This window comes from Meriones unguiculatus, chromosome 14 (genome assembly GCF_030254825.1).
Source record: "Meriones unguiculatus strain TT.TT164.6M chromosome 14, Bangor_MerUng_6.1, whole genome shotgun sequence".
NCBI classification, from domain to species: Eukaryota; Metazoa; Chordata; class Mammalia; order Rodentia; family Muridae; genus Meriones; species Meriones unguiculatus.
This window is the reverse complement of record NC_083361.1, coordinates 4,430,149-4,446,333: the sequence shown is the minus strand read 5'-3', so window position 1 is coordinate 4,446,333 and position 16,185 is coordinate 4,430,149. Positions and strand designations below refer to the sequence as shown.

At 56.3% G+C, this 16,185-nt stretch overlaps 2 protein-coding genes across 5 annotated transcripts; one reads left to right on the top strand and one right to left on the bottom strand.

The window, feature by feature from the left end:
* Nucleotides 1-2,102: 2,102 nt before the first annotated feature.
* Nucleotides 2,103-3,077, top strand: C14H19orf33 (chromosome 14 C19orf33 homolog). The gene is made up of 4 exons (XM_021643963.2): nt 2,103-2,378; nt 2,500-2,603; nt 2,699-2,770; nt 2,913-3,077. Exons 1-4 carry the CDS (start codon nt 2,357-2,359, stop codon nt 3,009-3,011), a joined length of 297 nt encoding a protein of 98 aa, XP_021499638.1. The 5' UTR covers nt 2,103-2,356; the 3' UTR covers nt 3,012-3,077.
* On the bottom strand, nt 3,009-12,102 carry Yif1b (Yip1 interacting factor homolog B, membrane trafficking protein). Of its 4 annotated transcripts, none has more exons than XM_021643959.2 (8): nt 11,960-12,102; nt 6,119-6,357; nt 5,931-6,035; nt 5,768-5,846; nt 5,604-5,661; nt 4,722-4,877; nt 4,550-4,643; nt 3,009-3,335 (listed from the first exon to the last, which is right to left on the bottom strand). In XM_021643959.2, exons 1-8 carry the CDS (start codon nt 12,003-12,005, stop codon nt 3,180-3,182), a joined length of 933 nt encoding a protein of 310 aa, XP_021499634.1. In that variant the 5' UTR covers nt 12,006-12,102; the 3' UTR covers nt 3,009-3,179. The 4 variants fall into 4 exon arrangements, with proteins under 4 accessions (XP_021499634.1, XP_021499633.1, XP_021499635.1 ...); XM_021643958.2 differs by having other exon boundaries at nt 11,951-12,094; XM_021643960.2 differs by lacking the exon at nt 11,960-12,102 and adding an exon at nt 11,785-11,939.
* Between the last annotated feature and the right edge of the window lie 4,083 nt (nt 12,103-16,185).

The window sequence follows — 16,185 nt, the reverse complement described above, 5'->3', positions numbered from 1 at the left end:
GCCTGCTGGGTGAGGGGAAGAGTGGGAGCCTGGCATCCAATGTACAAAGCAATGGAGGTGGTCAGGAGGCCACACCCTCCCTTTACCACTCCTTCACGTGGAAATAGCACGAAGGAGGAAATCAGCTCTGTCTCCAGGCTGCACCTGACCCCGCTGCCTGGCAGCCCACTAGCCACCTCCTAGGGAGGCCAAGGCAGAGCCGGTCAGCCTTAACCTCCCCGTGCGGAGGGGCGTGCCCAGGGTACAGCCTACACTACTGACCCCTGCCTGTTCAGGGCGGCTACCCAGGATGTTGTATTTACTAGGCAGGCACTCTGTCACTGAGCCACACCCCGAGGCCCTCACTGGGTGCATGCGGCGGTCATGCACGCTGCGTGTATGCGTGCCTGTGCGTGCTGGAGCATGTGGAGGTCAGAGGGCCATCTCAGGTGCTGGGCCTTACCTTCTACCTCGAGATAAGAATTCTCTCTCTTTTTTTTAAGATTTGTTAGTTCTGTGTATGTCCAAGTCCCAACAAAGGCCAGAAGGCATCTAATTCCTGGGACCTGGACGTAGAGGCGGTTGTGGGTGCTGGGAACGGAATCTGGGTCCTTTGGAAGTGTCCCTGCTCTTAACCGCTGAGCCCTCTTTCCAGCCCAGACAAGGTCTTGTTTGCTCTGTGCGTGCTGGACCAGCTGGTCCGTGAGCTCCTGGGTTTCCTGTCTGTGCGCCATGCAACCTGAGATTACAGACATGTGCTACCCTGTCCAGCTCTGCACAGCTGAGAGCTGGCGCCGGCTGGATGGCCGTCGCTTCACTTCCTGAGCTGGGGATCTGAGAGTCCAGGGCTCAGCTCCCTGCTACCCTTAGAGGCGGCCCATGCCTTTAACCATTGAGCCATCCCTCCAGCCCCTCAACGTGCTGTTCCAAGACAGGGTCTCACTGTGTAGCTAACCCTCCTAGCCTTTCCTTCCTTCCTTCCTTGTCCAGTGCTCAGACTGTAGGCCTTTCCACAGGGACAGCAGGCCCAGAGAGTTTAGGGCAGCCCAGCGTACCTGCTGTCCATCCAAGGCGTGCCAGGAGCGCACACCCCAGGCAGGGTGAACCAAAACAGCTCACGCCACTCAGTCACAAGTCTGGGTGAGGAGCAAAGTGGACAGGGACCCACCGACACGGAATTTCTGTTTAGCCAAGGGTAGACTTTCTTTTCCATACTGCAGGGAGCCGTGGGCTCAAGGGCCATCCCTGCTCACACCCCTTGCTCACCCTGCTATAGACCAAAGGTCCCCACCCTCCCTCCTAGCCTCAGCCCCTCCCTCCTGGTTTTCCACTCAGACTTCCTCGAACAGCAGACAGAAGGCCTGAAGGCCTTTGCACCTGTGACCCTTGACCCCACAACACCCTTCCCTCCTATCTTAATTTACTCTCTTCCTTTTTTTCCTCTTGGTTTTCTTAGAGTCTGTGTAGTCCTGGAAGTTGCTCTGTAAACCAGGCTGGCCTTGAACTCAGAGCTGCCTCCTCAGTGTCAGGAGTGAAGCTGTGCGCCCTCGCACGCTTGTAGGACTATGTAGCTCAGGCTGGAGCAGTACTTTCAATCCTCCTGCCTCAGTCTCCTGATGACAGTGCCTAGCTTGGAGCTGTTGCTCGTGTCCCAAAGTCACACGCTGAAGCCCAGTCCCAAACGCGATGGCTTTGAAGTGGTACTGTTGGCTGTCGTAGGATCTTTCGAGGGAAGAGGTCCTGCATCCCGACGTTATTAAGAACCAAGTCAGCTTCACAGGCAGCGGGCCATCTCCCTGCTAGGGAGCCCTGTCTGCCAAAGCCGGCGTCCAGCCTCGGCAGCTATGAGGTAAATTGCTGTTTAAGCCACTTCCATGCTGTGTTTGTTTTAACAGCCCAAATTAAGACACCTGTCTTTACCAAAACAACTCGGCACATTTCACCACCACACACCCCGCCGGGCACCGGCCGAGGAATCTAACCCACCCGCCGCGTCTTCCACCATCGCCCCAGGGTACCGCTTTGCTGAGGCGCACCAGCCTGAGCTCCAAATCCCTCGGCCTCTCCTCAGGCCGGAGGGGCTGGGAACTCAGCTCCCAGAGTGCACTGCGTCTGTCTTTAACTTTGTTCAGTGTGCCTGGAAGGGCTTTTCCGAAACAAGCACGTCAGCAAGGGGGCAACGGAGGCCTGGGCTGGTTCCTTTCCCACCTCCACTCGCCCAGGAAAGGCTGGGCGGGGCCGGGCGGTGAGCCGGGGCGGAGGTCCGGCGGGTGCGGCCCCGCAGAATTCCTGAGGTGGGCAGGCCCTGCGGCCCGCCCCTCCCCGAGGCTCAGCTGGCCTCCGGCCGTCCCTCCGCACAGACCGGCCGGCCGCAGCCATGGAGTTCGACCTGGCCTCAGGTAAGCTCCCGGGGGTGGTGGATTGGCGGTGCGAGGGGCCCGGACTCGAACCCAGGGACTCGCGCCGGAGGGACGTTCCCAGCCGCCTGCCCACCCCGGCCAACGTCTCTCTCCTCTGCAGCCCTGGGCTCTGGTTCTAAGAAGCCAGAGGGGACAGGCCAAGTGGGGGACCCCAAACACTGTCCTGCTAAAGTTCCGGCGGGCGCTGCTGCCCACAAGCCGAAGGTGAGTCACCGCACCCCGAGGGCCCGGGACGGGGGCTGGACGCTGCGCACGCAGGTCCCCGTCCTCACCGTCCCCCCTCGTCCCCCTCAATCTAGCATGGTTCCGGCAGTTCCTCCGACTCGAGCAGCAGCAGCAGCAGCTCCAGCGACTCGGAGGCCGAGGGGAAGGTAAGGGCTGCCCCTCCCAGGATGCCCTCGCGCCCCCCAGGCCCGCGCCGGGCCGGGCCAGGTTAGGGTCTGGCCGCGGCGGGTGGGGCGGGTCCGGTCCCGCCGGCCGCCTCCGTCCTACCCACCGTCCTCGCCCCCCCAGGCCCGCGGCGCTGGTTGCAAGAAGCACGAACGCCCCTCAGACAAGGCCAAGCAGCCTAAGGTGAAGAAGGACAAGAAGAAGAAGAAGGACCCCCACTGACTCATTAAACTTGCCGCCCGCCGCGCCCCCGGCGCCCCCGGCGGCCAGGAGCGGAGGCGGCGCCGAGCCCGTCAGCTTTATTGTCGCGGGTGGGGCGCGGCCGACGGGAGCACCGAGGCTGGGGGGAGGCCCGGGGCGGGCGGGGGGAGGGGCAGCCGCGCCCGCCGCTCAGCGGACCAGGTGGAACGTGAGCCAGTACATGAGCAGCGGCTGCGCGGCCGCCACCGCCATGGTCAAGTACATGCGCAGCTGGTTCCGCGCGCCGCGCACCGGCACCCCTTCGGCCGCCGCCTGGGCCAGGATCTTCAGCCGCAGCGTCCGGATCTGGGAGGCAAGGGCACACGGTCAGGGTGGGGGCCGGCGGGGCCGGGCAGCGCGGGGCGAAGCCCTCCGCTGGCGCTCCCGGGAGGGTCTGCCGAGTGGCCGCGTCCCCGGACCCCGGGCGCGCACCAGCGGGGGCTGCAGACGCCAAGGCCGGAGGCTGGGCCGCGGCGGGAGGGTCGTCGCGGCCCTCCCTCGGGCAAAGCTGGTCCTCACACTGAGTAACACCCTCAGCCTCGCGAGCCACCAGAGCTACTTTCTTTCTAGTTTTGCTCAGGTGCGTTCTTCCTCGCCTCAACCTCCTCAGGGCAGGAGTTACCGCCCGGGATCGGCTTTCTTTCATAGGGTTGGGGCGCTTGAGCTCTGGTATGAAAGTCGCTTCCACGTGTGGGTTCCAGGAGAGGAACTCAAGGTGCCAGGTTGGCAGCAAGTGCCCTTTACCTGCTTAGCCACCTCACAGCCCCCCCCCACCCCCATGCTCTTTGGATGTGTCCCTGCGTGTGCGTGCAAACATGTGTGCACATGGTTTGTTTGTAGAGGCTAGAAGACAGCCTTGGGGACCCACCTTTTCTCAGACAGGGTCTCCTGAACCAGGCACCTACAAGGTAGGTTAGGCTGGCCGACCAGTGAGCCCCACATTCCCAGCTCTGAGATTCTAAGGGTGTACCTCCACTCCATGTAGAGTTCAAGGATTGAACCAGCTCGTGCTTACTGACAAAGCCACGTCCCTGGCTCCCGTAGCTTTTAAAGGATGACAAGACCTTGTGGACCAGGTTTACCCAGTGGTGCTAGCATTTGCCTTCTGCTTCTCGGGCATGCTCAGCCTAAGTCCTCCCAGGACCCCATGGTGTGGCCACCAGGCACCCCGTTTCATGAGAGAGAGCAAAGCTTACATGATTCACTCTGAGTACAGCTTAGGAACAACCCAAGCATGGCAGTCGCCATGGCCCCCAGTCAGTCCTCTGCCCTAGCTGGGAGGACTCACTGTCCTGAGACACACTGGCGAAAAGAAATAAGAGTGCGTGTCCAGCTCTGAGCCTGTGTCCTGCGCAGCCCTGGCCCCTGCCATCCTGACTGGCTCTCAAGGGACCCACACAGGAGACTCCCTCTTCTAGGAGGCTCTCCTAGCCCTCAGGCTTGGTATTTGGATGTTCCAAAGAATTCCCCACATCTGTTCAGGAGGCCTGTGGCTGCAGGCCACGCCGAGCCCCACTCACCATGAACACAAAGATGGACACACAGCACCAGGCAAGCACCAGGTAGTAGCCAATCTTCCCAAAGAGCAGGCCCGTGAGGACCCCACCAATCATCCTGAGGCGGGGAGGGACAGGAATGAGTGTGAAGGAGAGGCCAAGGTCTGGGACGGGCAGGCAGGGGAGGCGCACTCACCCGACATATTTGTAGCCCAAGAAGGCCACCAGGTCAATGGTGGTGAGGTCGGTGTTGACAGTGACCAGGTAGAGGCTGAGCAGGATGGCCACAACCTCCAGAGTCAGCCAGGCCAGTGCCGAGCTCGCCTGTAGTCCTAGGAGGTCTGGGGAGAACCTGCCAAAGTGACACCCACACCCACCCGGTCATGGGGCTGGGACAGCCCTGTGTTGAGGGCACTGGAGGTGAAGGATCCGGGCCTGTCCCGAGACAGTGGCACTCAAGCTGGGACCTCAGAGCCCTGTGGAGGGTACCAGGAGGCCTCCTCCCTAAAGAGAGGCCAGTTGGTGGGGAGGAACCATGCTCTACCCTGGGGCCTTTGCCGTGATTCCACTGGTTCTGCTAGGCTACTGTGAATGAGAGGTGGGGCCTGACCCAGCCTGGGGGTCAGGAAATGACAGGGCGGGAACCACAGGTGCTGGACACCCAGGGACAGCACAGGCCTGACTCAGTGAACCGAGTGGGTGTGGGAGGACCCTGGGGCAGGGCAGCAGGGCAGCAGGGCAGCAGCCAGTGCTGGGTTCATCTTGCGCACCACAGGGCAGGCGGGAGGAGGCCAGGCCCCCCTCTTAGACCTTTCAGCTGCTGCTAGAGTACAAGGGTGAAGGTGTGGAGCAAGTCATTTGGGGGACTGTGAGCCTAAGGATAGATTCGAGGTGCTGGTAAAGAGGAAGGAAGGCTGGATTTAGGTCACGCAGCACACGTGGGTATCACGGGTTCTCCGTGGGCGGGCGAAGGCTGTCACGTGACTGTCTGGGCCGACTGGCAGCAAAGTGGGGCTGTTCCGAGTCTGGAGAGCTGCCACCGCATCCCCGCTGCGCTCCCCTGCTCCAGGGTCCTTACCTGTCCTGGGTCCCCAGTGCGAGGCCGGCCACCAGGATGTAGGTGATGAAGGCCATAGCTGTGGAAGGCAGATGCAGGACTGTCAGAAGAGGGAAGCCCTCCTCGGGCGCCAGTCCCCAAACACCTGCCCCGGGCATGCCCAGCTGGCGGTGGGACGACCCAACCTGGAATGTAGAGGTCCGGGGCGTTGATGTCAAAGCGGGGGGCCACCGGGGTGTCCTGCTGGTACTGCACCTCCCAGTCCTGTGGAGAGAGTTGGGGGAGTTGCGGGACTCCAGGTGGGAGCCTCCCCCCCCCGCCGGACCTGCGCTGAGTGGGTGGGCTGACCTGGTGTAGGTAGGGGAAGACCAGCAGGCCCAGCTTCCTGCCCACGTACACCGTGTCCACGGCGAAGTAGTACTTGAGCTTGCTCACGGGGATGAGGCGGTCGATCTGCGGAGGCAAAGCTCAAGCCTGAGCGCCGCTGCCCTGCCTGACCCCCACCCGCCCACAGCCCAGCAGCCTCGCCCACTCACGTTCTTGTCCACCAGCTCCTTGCCGTGGGCGGCCAGGCTGGTCCCATAGGCCATCGCCATGTTGGACACAGGGTCGGCCAGGAAGGCTGCCTCAGGCGGGGAGGAATGGGCGTGGTAACCCAGACCACCAGGCGACGGCTGGCCTCCATAGCCCCGGCTCGGGGCTGAGCTCGTGTCATCGAAAAACTGGTGGGGATCAGCCATGCCCGGCTGGGACACTGGGACCCTCCGCTTTGAGGCTGCAGAGGAAAAGGGAGGGAGTTCATTACTTCTGCAGACCCCGCCATCCTCTCTGGCCACAGCTGGGACGACAGTCACCAAAGTAGCCTGGCTGTGAATCAGAGAGCTGCCATCCTACGCACATCCATCAGTCAACTATCCCTGCATCCATCCACTCACCTGTCTGTTCATCATCTAGTTACCCGTCGTCCATTCCTCTAGTTACCCATCGTCCATCCTTTACTTGTCCACCCATCACCCCTCATTTTTCATCTTCCTACACAAATGATGATAATGAGAGCTTCTCGGTCCTGGGGCCTACTCTGCACAAAGTTCCGCACCAACCATCACAAACGGGTGTTCCTCCTCCCTCCACATTTGACTTCCCTTAGTCTCCGGCGCTGGGCCTCTCAGTGATCCCTGACATGCTTGGCACACACTCAGGGCCTCTGCACCAGCCGTGCCTCAGCCTGAGATTTCTGCCCCTCACTCTCAGGGCCCCCTCTTCCCCAAGGTCCTGCTGCATACAATGTACCTCTCATGGCAGCACCTACCAGCCCCCCCCCCCACACACACACACTGATGTCCACAGCACGGAGCATCGACTGGCAGACGGCCCGTTTCTTTCTCTTGCTCACTGAGAGGTCCCAGGGCGGGAACGGCCCCCTGCTCACAGGTGAATCCCCTCAGCCTAGAACAGGCTTAGGGGGCACTCGCCCTACTAGACAGACAACAAGGCCCAGCTGGTGTGGAGCCCTGAGCCCACCCATGTGTCTAACACAGCAGCCCCCCCCCCGTTCTGCTGCCGCCATCACCATTCTAAATTCTTTCTAAGAAGGCAGAGTTCTCAGAGACTTAAGCCCGGGTGGAGAGGCCCTCCGAAAGAACAACAAGGCTCTGGAGAGCGCAGCTGTGAGCTGCTCTAGGAGTCTCGGGGAGTAAGACATACCCAGGCGAGGCCATGGGCCTCTCAAGGCAGCCTGTATTGTCCACACTTTACAGAGGGGAAAAACAAGACCCAAAAAGCTGAGGCTCAAAGTCACACAGGCAGTACAAGACAGTGCTCATACACACACACAGAGTTTTAAATAAAATCTTTAAGATGACAACAAGGTAGCTGGTGCCTGCGGAATGAAATCCAAGGTTGGCCTCTAGCATCCACACAAACATACACAACCTTCTCCTGCCCCACAGCAAACAAACAAAACTGGTGGAGTGCTGACCCAAGCATATACAAGTCCAGGGTTCAAGTCCCCTGAGAGGCATATCTGCAACCGGTCCACCTAACTTCAAGGGGGGAGCTTCTTGACAGAGCCTGAGTGGGCCAGGCTGGAGAGCAGGTGGACTGGGCTGGGCTGGGGAGGACAGTGACGCTGTGCTGAGCTGGAGACTAAGGTGGTGGGGACCCCACCTTCCCAGGCACAGGTAGGAAGTGTTGTCTGGAGACAGGGCAGCCCAGGGCCCCAGATCCTGGTTGTTGAGCAAAGGACCCTGGGAACTGCGTAAGACCGCACCGCTGGGAGGGGCGCCGGACAGGAGCGGGCCTGCCTCTCGGTGGTCTCCTCTGTTGTCTATCAGCATGACTGCGCCTATCAGCATGACACCCTACGCTGCCCTTCAGCTGGGCATGGCGGCTCACATCTGCAGTCCGGCAGTCGGGCCTGAGACAAGGGGATTATGTGAACATGTTTTACTTCATTTACATGTGTACGAGAGTTTTGCCTGCTGTTGTGAGCCACCAGGTGGGTGCTAGGGGCATAACCAGGTCCTCTGTAAGAGCAACAAGAGCTCCTCGTAACCGAGGAGCCACGTCTCCAGGCCCGTGTGTGCATGTCTGTGTGTACAACTGCACACAGGGTGCATGTGCGTGCGGAGGCCAGAGGTCAACATCGCACTGGACCTGCAGCTCACTGATCTGGCCATACGGGCTGGAACCACAGCCCACTAAGCAGATCCTCCTCTGAGCAAGGCACACACGGAGTCATTTCCCCAGCTCCCCTTCACCTTCTGTGAAACACGGTCTCCCTGTGTAGCTGGCCCAGGCTGGCCTTGAACTCCAGACCCTTCTGCCTTGGCCTTCCAAGTATCTAGGACGCCAGGCCTATCCCTCAGGCCCAGCGTGTTTCACTCCTATCTAATCAGCATTTGGTGCCATCACCCCAGGGGGTGCCAGCCTCCAACCCTGCTTCAGAGACAGCATGAAACCAAAAACTCCTCCTGTGTGGCTGGCACTCTTGTCAGTGAGGGCCTGCCCTCACAGCCACACTGCCTATGGACCTTCTGGGTCCAGCCCCAGGTCAGCGGCCTCCCAAGCTCCCAATGGCTCCATCTTTCTGTATAGATGGCCCCTCTAACATCCAGCCAACAGCCCCCAGTTCTCAGAACCCTCAGGCTCTTACCTTTACCTCTGTCACTGCCCAGAGACTTTAGCATCTCATCTGGTCCCATTGGTTTTGTTTTTCAAGACAGGGTCTCTCTGTGTAGCCCTGGCTGTCCTAGACCAGGCTGTAGACCAGGCTGGCCTTGAACTCAGATATCCGCCTGCCTCTGCCTCCCTGAGTGCTGGGATTACAGGTGTGTGCCACTGTGCCCAGCTTTTTTTTTCCTCTCTAAGCTTTTAAGTTAGGGCTTTGCTATGTAGCTCATGCTGCCTTCAGACTCGTGGTTTTTCTGAAGTGCAGAGATTTTAGGTGTATACCATTGACAACAGGTTCCGGGCCTATTCTTAGCCCCATTGAAAGAGTCCCCAAGGGCTGGAGAGACGGCTCAGAGGTTAAAAACACTTGCTGTTCTTCCAAAGGTCCTGAGTTCAATTCCCAGCAACCACTTGGTGGCTCATAACCATCTATAGTGAGATCTGGTATGCATGCAGAATAGTGTATAAATAAGAAGTAAAACTTTAAAAAAGAAAGAAAGAGTCCCCAAGGGCTGGAGAGATGATTTTTTTTAAGTACTGAACAGTGGAAACCAGGGCCTTGGGTATGTTACGCAGGCATTTTACCACTTAGCTTCATCAGCAAGCCTCTTTTTATTTACGTGGATTTTATTTTATTTTAAAGACAAGTCTTGCTGGGGTGTGGTGGTGAATGTCTTTGATCCCAGCACTAGGAAGCAGAGACAGATCACTGTGAGTTCGAGGCCAGCCGGGTTTACAAAGGGAGTCCAGGACAGCCAAGGCTATACAGAGAAACCCTGTCTCAAAAAAACCACACACACAAAAAAGGAGGCAGAAGCAGGTGATCTCTGTGAGTTCGAGAGCAACCTGGTCTGCATAGTGAGCTCCAGGCTTGCCAGGGTTACATGGTAAGAACCTATCTCAAAAGAAAAACAAAAAACAAATCGAAGGAAAAACCGAAAGCAGGGTTCACTAAGTTCCCCACACCAGGCTGACTTGGAACTTACTGTGTAAGCCCAGACTGGCCCCTCCCTCCCAAGCAGCTGGGATCACAGGCCTCCAGCACCAATTTTTCTGTGATTCTCTTATATATTTATCTGAGACAAAGTCTCAGGCTGGAGAGATGGCTCAGAGGTTCTTCCAAAGGTCTTGAGTTCAATTCCCAGCAACCACAGGCGGCTCATAGCCATCTATAATGAGGTTGAGGTCTGGTGCCCTCTTCTGGCTTGCAGGCACACATGCAGACAGAATACAATGTAAATAATAAATTCCTTAAAAAAAAAAACAAGCAAAAAGACAAGGTCTCCCTGGGTAGCTCTTGCTGTCCTGGGACTGGCAATGTGGCCCAGGCTGGCTCTGAACTCAAGAGTGATCTTCCTGCTAGGATCAGAGGCGTGTGCTGCATCCCCTGTATAACCGTTATAAATGAACATGACCCTTTTCGCCCCCTGCCCAAGATCAGGGACCACTGTGCTGAGAATCGCATACAAATACCTCCCAGGTCTGCGTGACCTGCCCCCAGCCCCGCCAGCCGCGCTGGCCCCAGATCCGAGGTCCCAACCTAGACAAACTCTCTGCCCTAGCACGCAGGGCTACCATCCCGGAACAGCTTTCCCTCCCGGGCTCCGGCCACTGTCACACCCAGGGCTCTGCTCAGATGTTCTCTTCTGACCTCCCTCGCTTCTTCCTTCCTTCTCGTGCTGCCCAGGGCCCTGTTTTCCTCCTCAGCACCTACTCCACTGTCTGTTCTCCGCACAGGCCTTCATGGCCGTTCCCTCCATGAATCCCCGAGGTCTCTCTCATCATTAGGCATGCCCTCTTCAAGGAAGCAAGGACACTTCAAGCCTGAACGTCCGAGTTCCACATCTCCACCCCAGGCCCGGCCAGCCCTGCGCACTCCACACCCCAATATACCCAGCACTCTTTTCAAAAAGACCTAATCATTCTTAGGTCTGTGTGTGTGTGTGTGTGTGTGTGTAGGGCAATTTTTTGGGGGCCAGTTCGCTCCTTCCACCACGAATCTATGGCTTGGTGGCAGGTGCCCTTCCTGGACCCACCTCTGGGAGCCTACTCCTGACTTCCCTCACCCTTTTCTTGAAACACAGAGACATATCATGTTGCCCAGGCAGGCCTTGAACCCACAATCCTCTTCACTCCAGCTCCCAAGTGCTGGGGTCATAGGCGTGCACCCCGGCACCTGCTCCCTTGTGCTTCTTTCACAGCAGCTCCCTGGCTTCAGATTGCTCCTGACCTCCAGGCAGCTCCATGACGGGAATACATGCCAGCTGGCCAGTGCTGGGGCCCCTGCATCATGCATCCCAGGCCTGCGGACACTAGTGCTAAGAAGTGAGGGGTAAGTGGAGCCTCCTCAAGCCCTAGTCCCAACCTGAATTAATCTCAGCTCTCTGGTTCTTATTACCCCTCTACTCTTCTTAACTACGCCTTTCCTTCCTACATAAATGGCCGTCTTCCTCCTGAACTCTAGTTGTAAGAAAGCCCTAAGGACCCAGGCCTGGCGAGGTGGGACACGACTGTAACGCCAGCACTCTGGGGGGCAGAGACAAGCGGATCTTTGTGAGTTCGAGGCCAGCCTGGTCAACACAGAGAAACCCTGTCTCGAAAAAAAGCAAAAACAAAACCAAAACAAAAAAGAAAGCAAGGAGCAGGGCTTTGGTGGTTACTAGTGTGTACCCACATTCCAAGACCTGGCCACAGGTTCGCTGAAGCAAAACACGTTACAAGACAGGAATAAATGGAGCAAACAGGACATGGATATAACGGAGGCCAAGAGGAACTCAAATTCACAGCTGGGGAAAGGAGGCCAGCAGGACGGAGAATACTGGTTCCGATCGTAAACGGGGTGTAAATACGGCTGTGTCTGCACACGGGGCGCCCAGGGGGCCGCGGAGCGTGGGTGACAGCTCGTGGGCGCCGGGGAGCACAGGACGGCAAATCGCTGACTGCAAATGAATGGAAGCCGCGTCGCTCTCAACACCGCACCAAATCCTCCTCCAGCTCGCTTTCTCCCAAAGGGAGTTCCTGACGAACCTACCCGCCATGCGCCCCCTACCCGGACTGGCCATCCCTGGGCCGCGCACACCAAAGAGCCTCCAGCTCCTGGATCGCGTGACCTCCGTCCGACCTGGAGTGACCTCGCCAACCGCCGCGACGGCCCCGCCACACCCTCGCCCGCCCGATCTCCTCAGCCGGCCACGTACGCCACTTACGCAGCCGGGGCGTCCCCGCCGGCGCCGCCAGACCTGCCGCGTGCATGCTTTCGACGCCACCGCCGCGAACGCGTCAGCCGCGGCTCGGAATGGGCCCGCCCGGTGCCCGTAGCCACGCCCCAATGCTACCGAGAGAGCCAATGGGTTTCACGACGGCGCGAGGGAACCACGCCCTGGGTGGAGGCCTGGGTGAGTGGGCGGTGCCCACGTAAGAGGCGGGGGGGGCAAAGGGGCGGAGCCTGGTAGGAGCCTAAGCTTGGAAGGCTTCAGGCCGGATGGAAAACGTTTCCGGTGTTAAGCGCAGTGGTCGGCGGGAAATGTAGTTCTTTACAGGACGTCGCTCGCTTTAGTTAGCTGAGAGCGCAGGAAGGCTGAAGCAGGGCGTGGAGTGGTGGGTTATCGCGGTGATGCCGCCGGCTCTGTCGTTTACACAAGACCGACACTCTTTTCTGCAGGTACACCTGCACAATATTTCTTTACAGACGGTTGTGAGCCACCACGTGGTTGCTGGGAACTGAATTCAGGACCTCTGAAGGAGTAGCTAGTGCCCTTAACCTCTGAGCCGTCTCTCCAGCCCCAAGACTAGCACTCTCCCTAAATACTCGAGAGAGAAACGAAGTTTAGCGTAGCGAGTCACTTCTATATTCCCAGTACTGCGGGATATAGAAAAGGAGAGCCGCGAGTTCAAAGACAGTCTAAGCTTTGAACATAGTGTGCTCTAGAGTAAAAAAAAAAAAAAAAGTAGAAAAAAAAAGGGTGGGCGGGGGGGGCTGGTATCTTTCTTCGAAGGCACCTTTAGGCAGTTACCCAGACGTTCATAAAAAAGCTCTGACATGGTATGTTCGCCTTGAAAGCTTTTGTCCACCAAAGATACTGCATACAGCTTCAAGCTATTGAATTCACACAAGAACACCTTCAAGGAGCCCTGAAAACTAACTACCTCCTCTGTGTCCCTCCTGGTCCTCTTTCTCTCCTTAATGCTCCTCCCACTTCTTTGTTTTCAGAAAGCGTCACGCAGTCTAGGTTGGCTTTGAACTCCTTAAGCTGAAGATGGCCTTGAACTCCTTGATCTTCCTGCTTCTGCTTTCCACATCCAGGGATTACAATTGTGTGTCACCATGACTCATGGTTGGCCCCTTTCTGTACTTTTTTTCTTCCACTTATCTCAGGCAGAGAAAAGTGAGTGGAAAAGACTTCTGGGAAGCGATAGCACTCCGGAAGAAGGTGGTCAGCGAGTGACCCTATCATGTGGCTCCCGCTTCCTCTTCTGAATTTAGTTTTGTTGAGACACGTTATTTTGCTTCCGTGTTAGCCTCTGACCCCTCAGCACTACCCTATTTCTCATCCTCAGCCCTCATCCAGTCTAAAGTCATTTTATCTGAGACCTTTTCAAAAAGTTAACAAGGCAAGTGGTGGGTGGTGGTGCACGCCTGTAATCCCAGCCCTGGGAGAGGCAGAGGCAGGCAGATCCCAGCCCTGGGAGAGGCAGAGGCAGGCAGATCTCTGTGAGTCTGAAGCCAACCTGGTCCACTGAGTCCAGGACATCCAGGGCTACACAGAGAAACCACGTCTCGAAAAACCAAAAACAAACAAACAAAACCACAAAAACAAAACCCACAACACTCTGGAGACAGAAGCAGGTGGATCTCTGAGTTCCAGGCCAGCCTGATCTACAGAACAAGTTCCAGGAAAGCCAGGGCTACACACACATACACACACACCCTCAATCCCAGCACTCTGGAGGCAGAGACAAGAGGATTTTTGGGCATGAGGCCAGCCTGGTCTACAGAGTGAGTTCCAAGACAGCCAGGCTACACAGAGAAATCCTGTCTTGGAAAACAAACAAAAGAGTTCATGGCCAGATTGGCTTGTATTTGTATGTAACACGAGTAATCTTTCCATACACTGTAAGCCGTTATACATACATATATGTGATATGTGTGTATGTGTCTATATTTTTTTTATTTTCAGGTGAGCTCTATACTCAGCCCCTCAAGTCATTCTATATCACTTACCCCTACTACAGTATAAATTCTATGTAAATAGTTATGTTTCTGTATTGCTGAATAAACGATGACAAGAAGGCTAGGGCTATAGCTCAGTGGGTACAGTGTTTGCTCTGCATGCAGGAGGCCCTGGGTTCTATCGTCACCACCACAAGTGAAAAGAGAAAGGATGGAGACCAGAAAAATGTCTGTACATAATTAGTAACAGACTCAACTTTTGTTTGTTTGTTTTGTCTTTCAAGGCCAGAGGCTTTTCTGTGTAGCCCTGGCTGTCCTGGAACTCATTCTGTAGACTAGACTTGCCTTGAACTCAGAGATCCACCTGCCTCTGACTTTGGTGAGCTGGGATTAAAGGCGTGTGCCACCAGTGCCTGGCTCTAGGACTCAACTTTGTTTTTGTTTTTTTTGTTTTAAGACCAGGCTGGCCTTGAACTCACAGAGATTCGATTACCTCTGCCTTCCAAAGCTTTTTAAGACTCAGCATCTAAAAAAGAATGATTTGTTTTTATTTTTTAAGCTGTGTGTGTGTGTGTGTGTGTGTGTGTGTGTGTGTGTGTGTATGTGGGAGTATGTGCACCAGGCTGCAGTGCAGAGTCCAGAAGAGGCCGTTAGATAAGCCTGGAACCGGTTATATGTAGTTGTGAGCCATGTGACACTAAAGGTGAGAACCCAAGAGTATCTGTTCGCTTTTGCTCTTATTTTTATTTTATCTGTATGGCACTTTTGCCTGCAAGTATATCTTTCTACCACATGGTACCTGGTGTCCTCAGAGGCCAGAAGAGGGCACCAGATCTTCTGGAACATGAGTTAGCAATGGGTGTGAGCTGCTCCGGTAGGCACTGAACCCCCAGTCCTCCGCAACAAAAGTAACAAGCGCTCCTAACTGCCAAGCCGCCTCTCCAGACCTGGAACTTGTGTAATGCTCCTGCCTCTCCCTCCTTTCACAAGTGAGCACCACCACGCCTGGCTGTACTCCTTTTGCTTCCTCCTATATTTGTGACAGGATCGTCACGTAACGTAACCCTGCTTCTTGGGCACCAGAGTCCCTCCATACCTGAGGGTGACCTCAAATACCTCAAATTTCCAGTCCTTCTTCCTCTACCTGGAGAGCCCTGAGATTACAGACACACGCCATCGCCTGCCTTTTGCTCCATTTTGTGTGTGACGTGTATGTGCGTGGGAGTGTGGGCGTGGGAACGCCCATGTGCTTATGGAGATCAGAGGGCAATTTACAGGAGTCACTTCCCCAGTTCATCACGAGAGCCCCAGGGATTAATCTCAGGTCTTCAGGCTTGGTGTGTGTGTGTGTGTGTGAGTGTGTGTATGTGTGAGAGACAGAGAGTGTGTGAGGTGGTGCGCTGGGGTGCTGTGCCTGTGGAGTCCAGAGGGCCTTCAGCCACCAAGCCGTCTGACTGGTCCCCGAAGTCCGTTTTTAAGCCTTAATTTTCTCATTGTTTATTGTTTGTCCTGTGGGAGGGTTGAGGACTCAATAAAAAGGCGTATGTACCCAGGGCTGCCTCAACCCCTGGGACATTGTGGCTCTTGTCACTGTTTTTGTTATCAGGCATCTCTTCCTATAAATTGCCAGCTCCAAGTTGGGCTCTGTCCCAACAATTTTCAGAGCCAGTTTATAAACAGAGCCAGTTCCACGTGTCTGAGCTGTGGTCTCTCTGTGGGCAGGGTTCTGGCACGCCTCCACACAGCTATAGGACGGGGCTGAGTTCAGGCTGTAAGGGGCTGTGGGAAAACCCACGGAAGAAAATGAGGGAAATCCCTCTTTTATTTCTGCATGTTTATTTATTTTTGAGACAATGTCTCACTCCGTAGCCTCGGCTGACCCCGATCTCACTCTGTAGACCAGGCTGGCCCTGAACTCAGAGATTGCCCTGCCTCTGCTTCCTGAGGGCTGGAATCATGAGGGTGAACGCACCCCACCCCTCACCCCAGGCTACTTACTAGGTTTTTGTTTTTGAGACAGTTTCCCTATGCTTCCCTATACTCGGCTCCTCCACCTATAAAAATTTAAATGTACATAGGAACACCTCAGCCCCCGGCTCTGGGGCGCTTGCTTGTGTTTGTTTATTTCTGTGTGTATGGGTGTTTTGATCAAGTACGTATGGATGTGTGTAGGTATGTGCACCTAATGTCAGAGGAGGCCAAAAGAGGACCCCGTGGAGCCCCCTGGGACTGGAGTTACAGCTTAGCCACCCTGTGGATCCT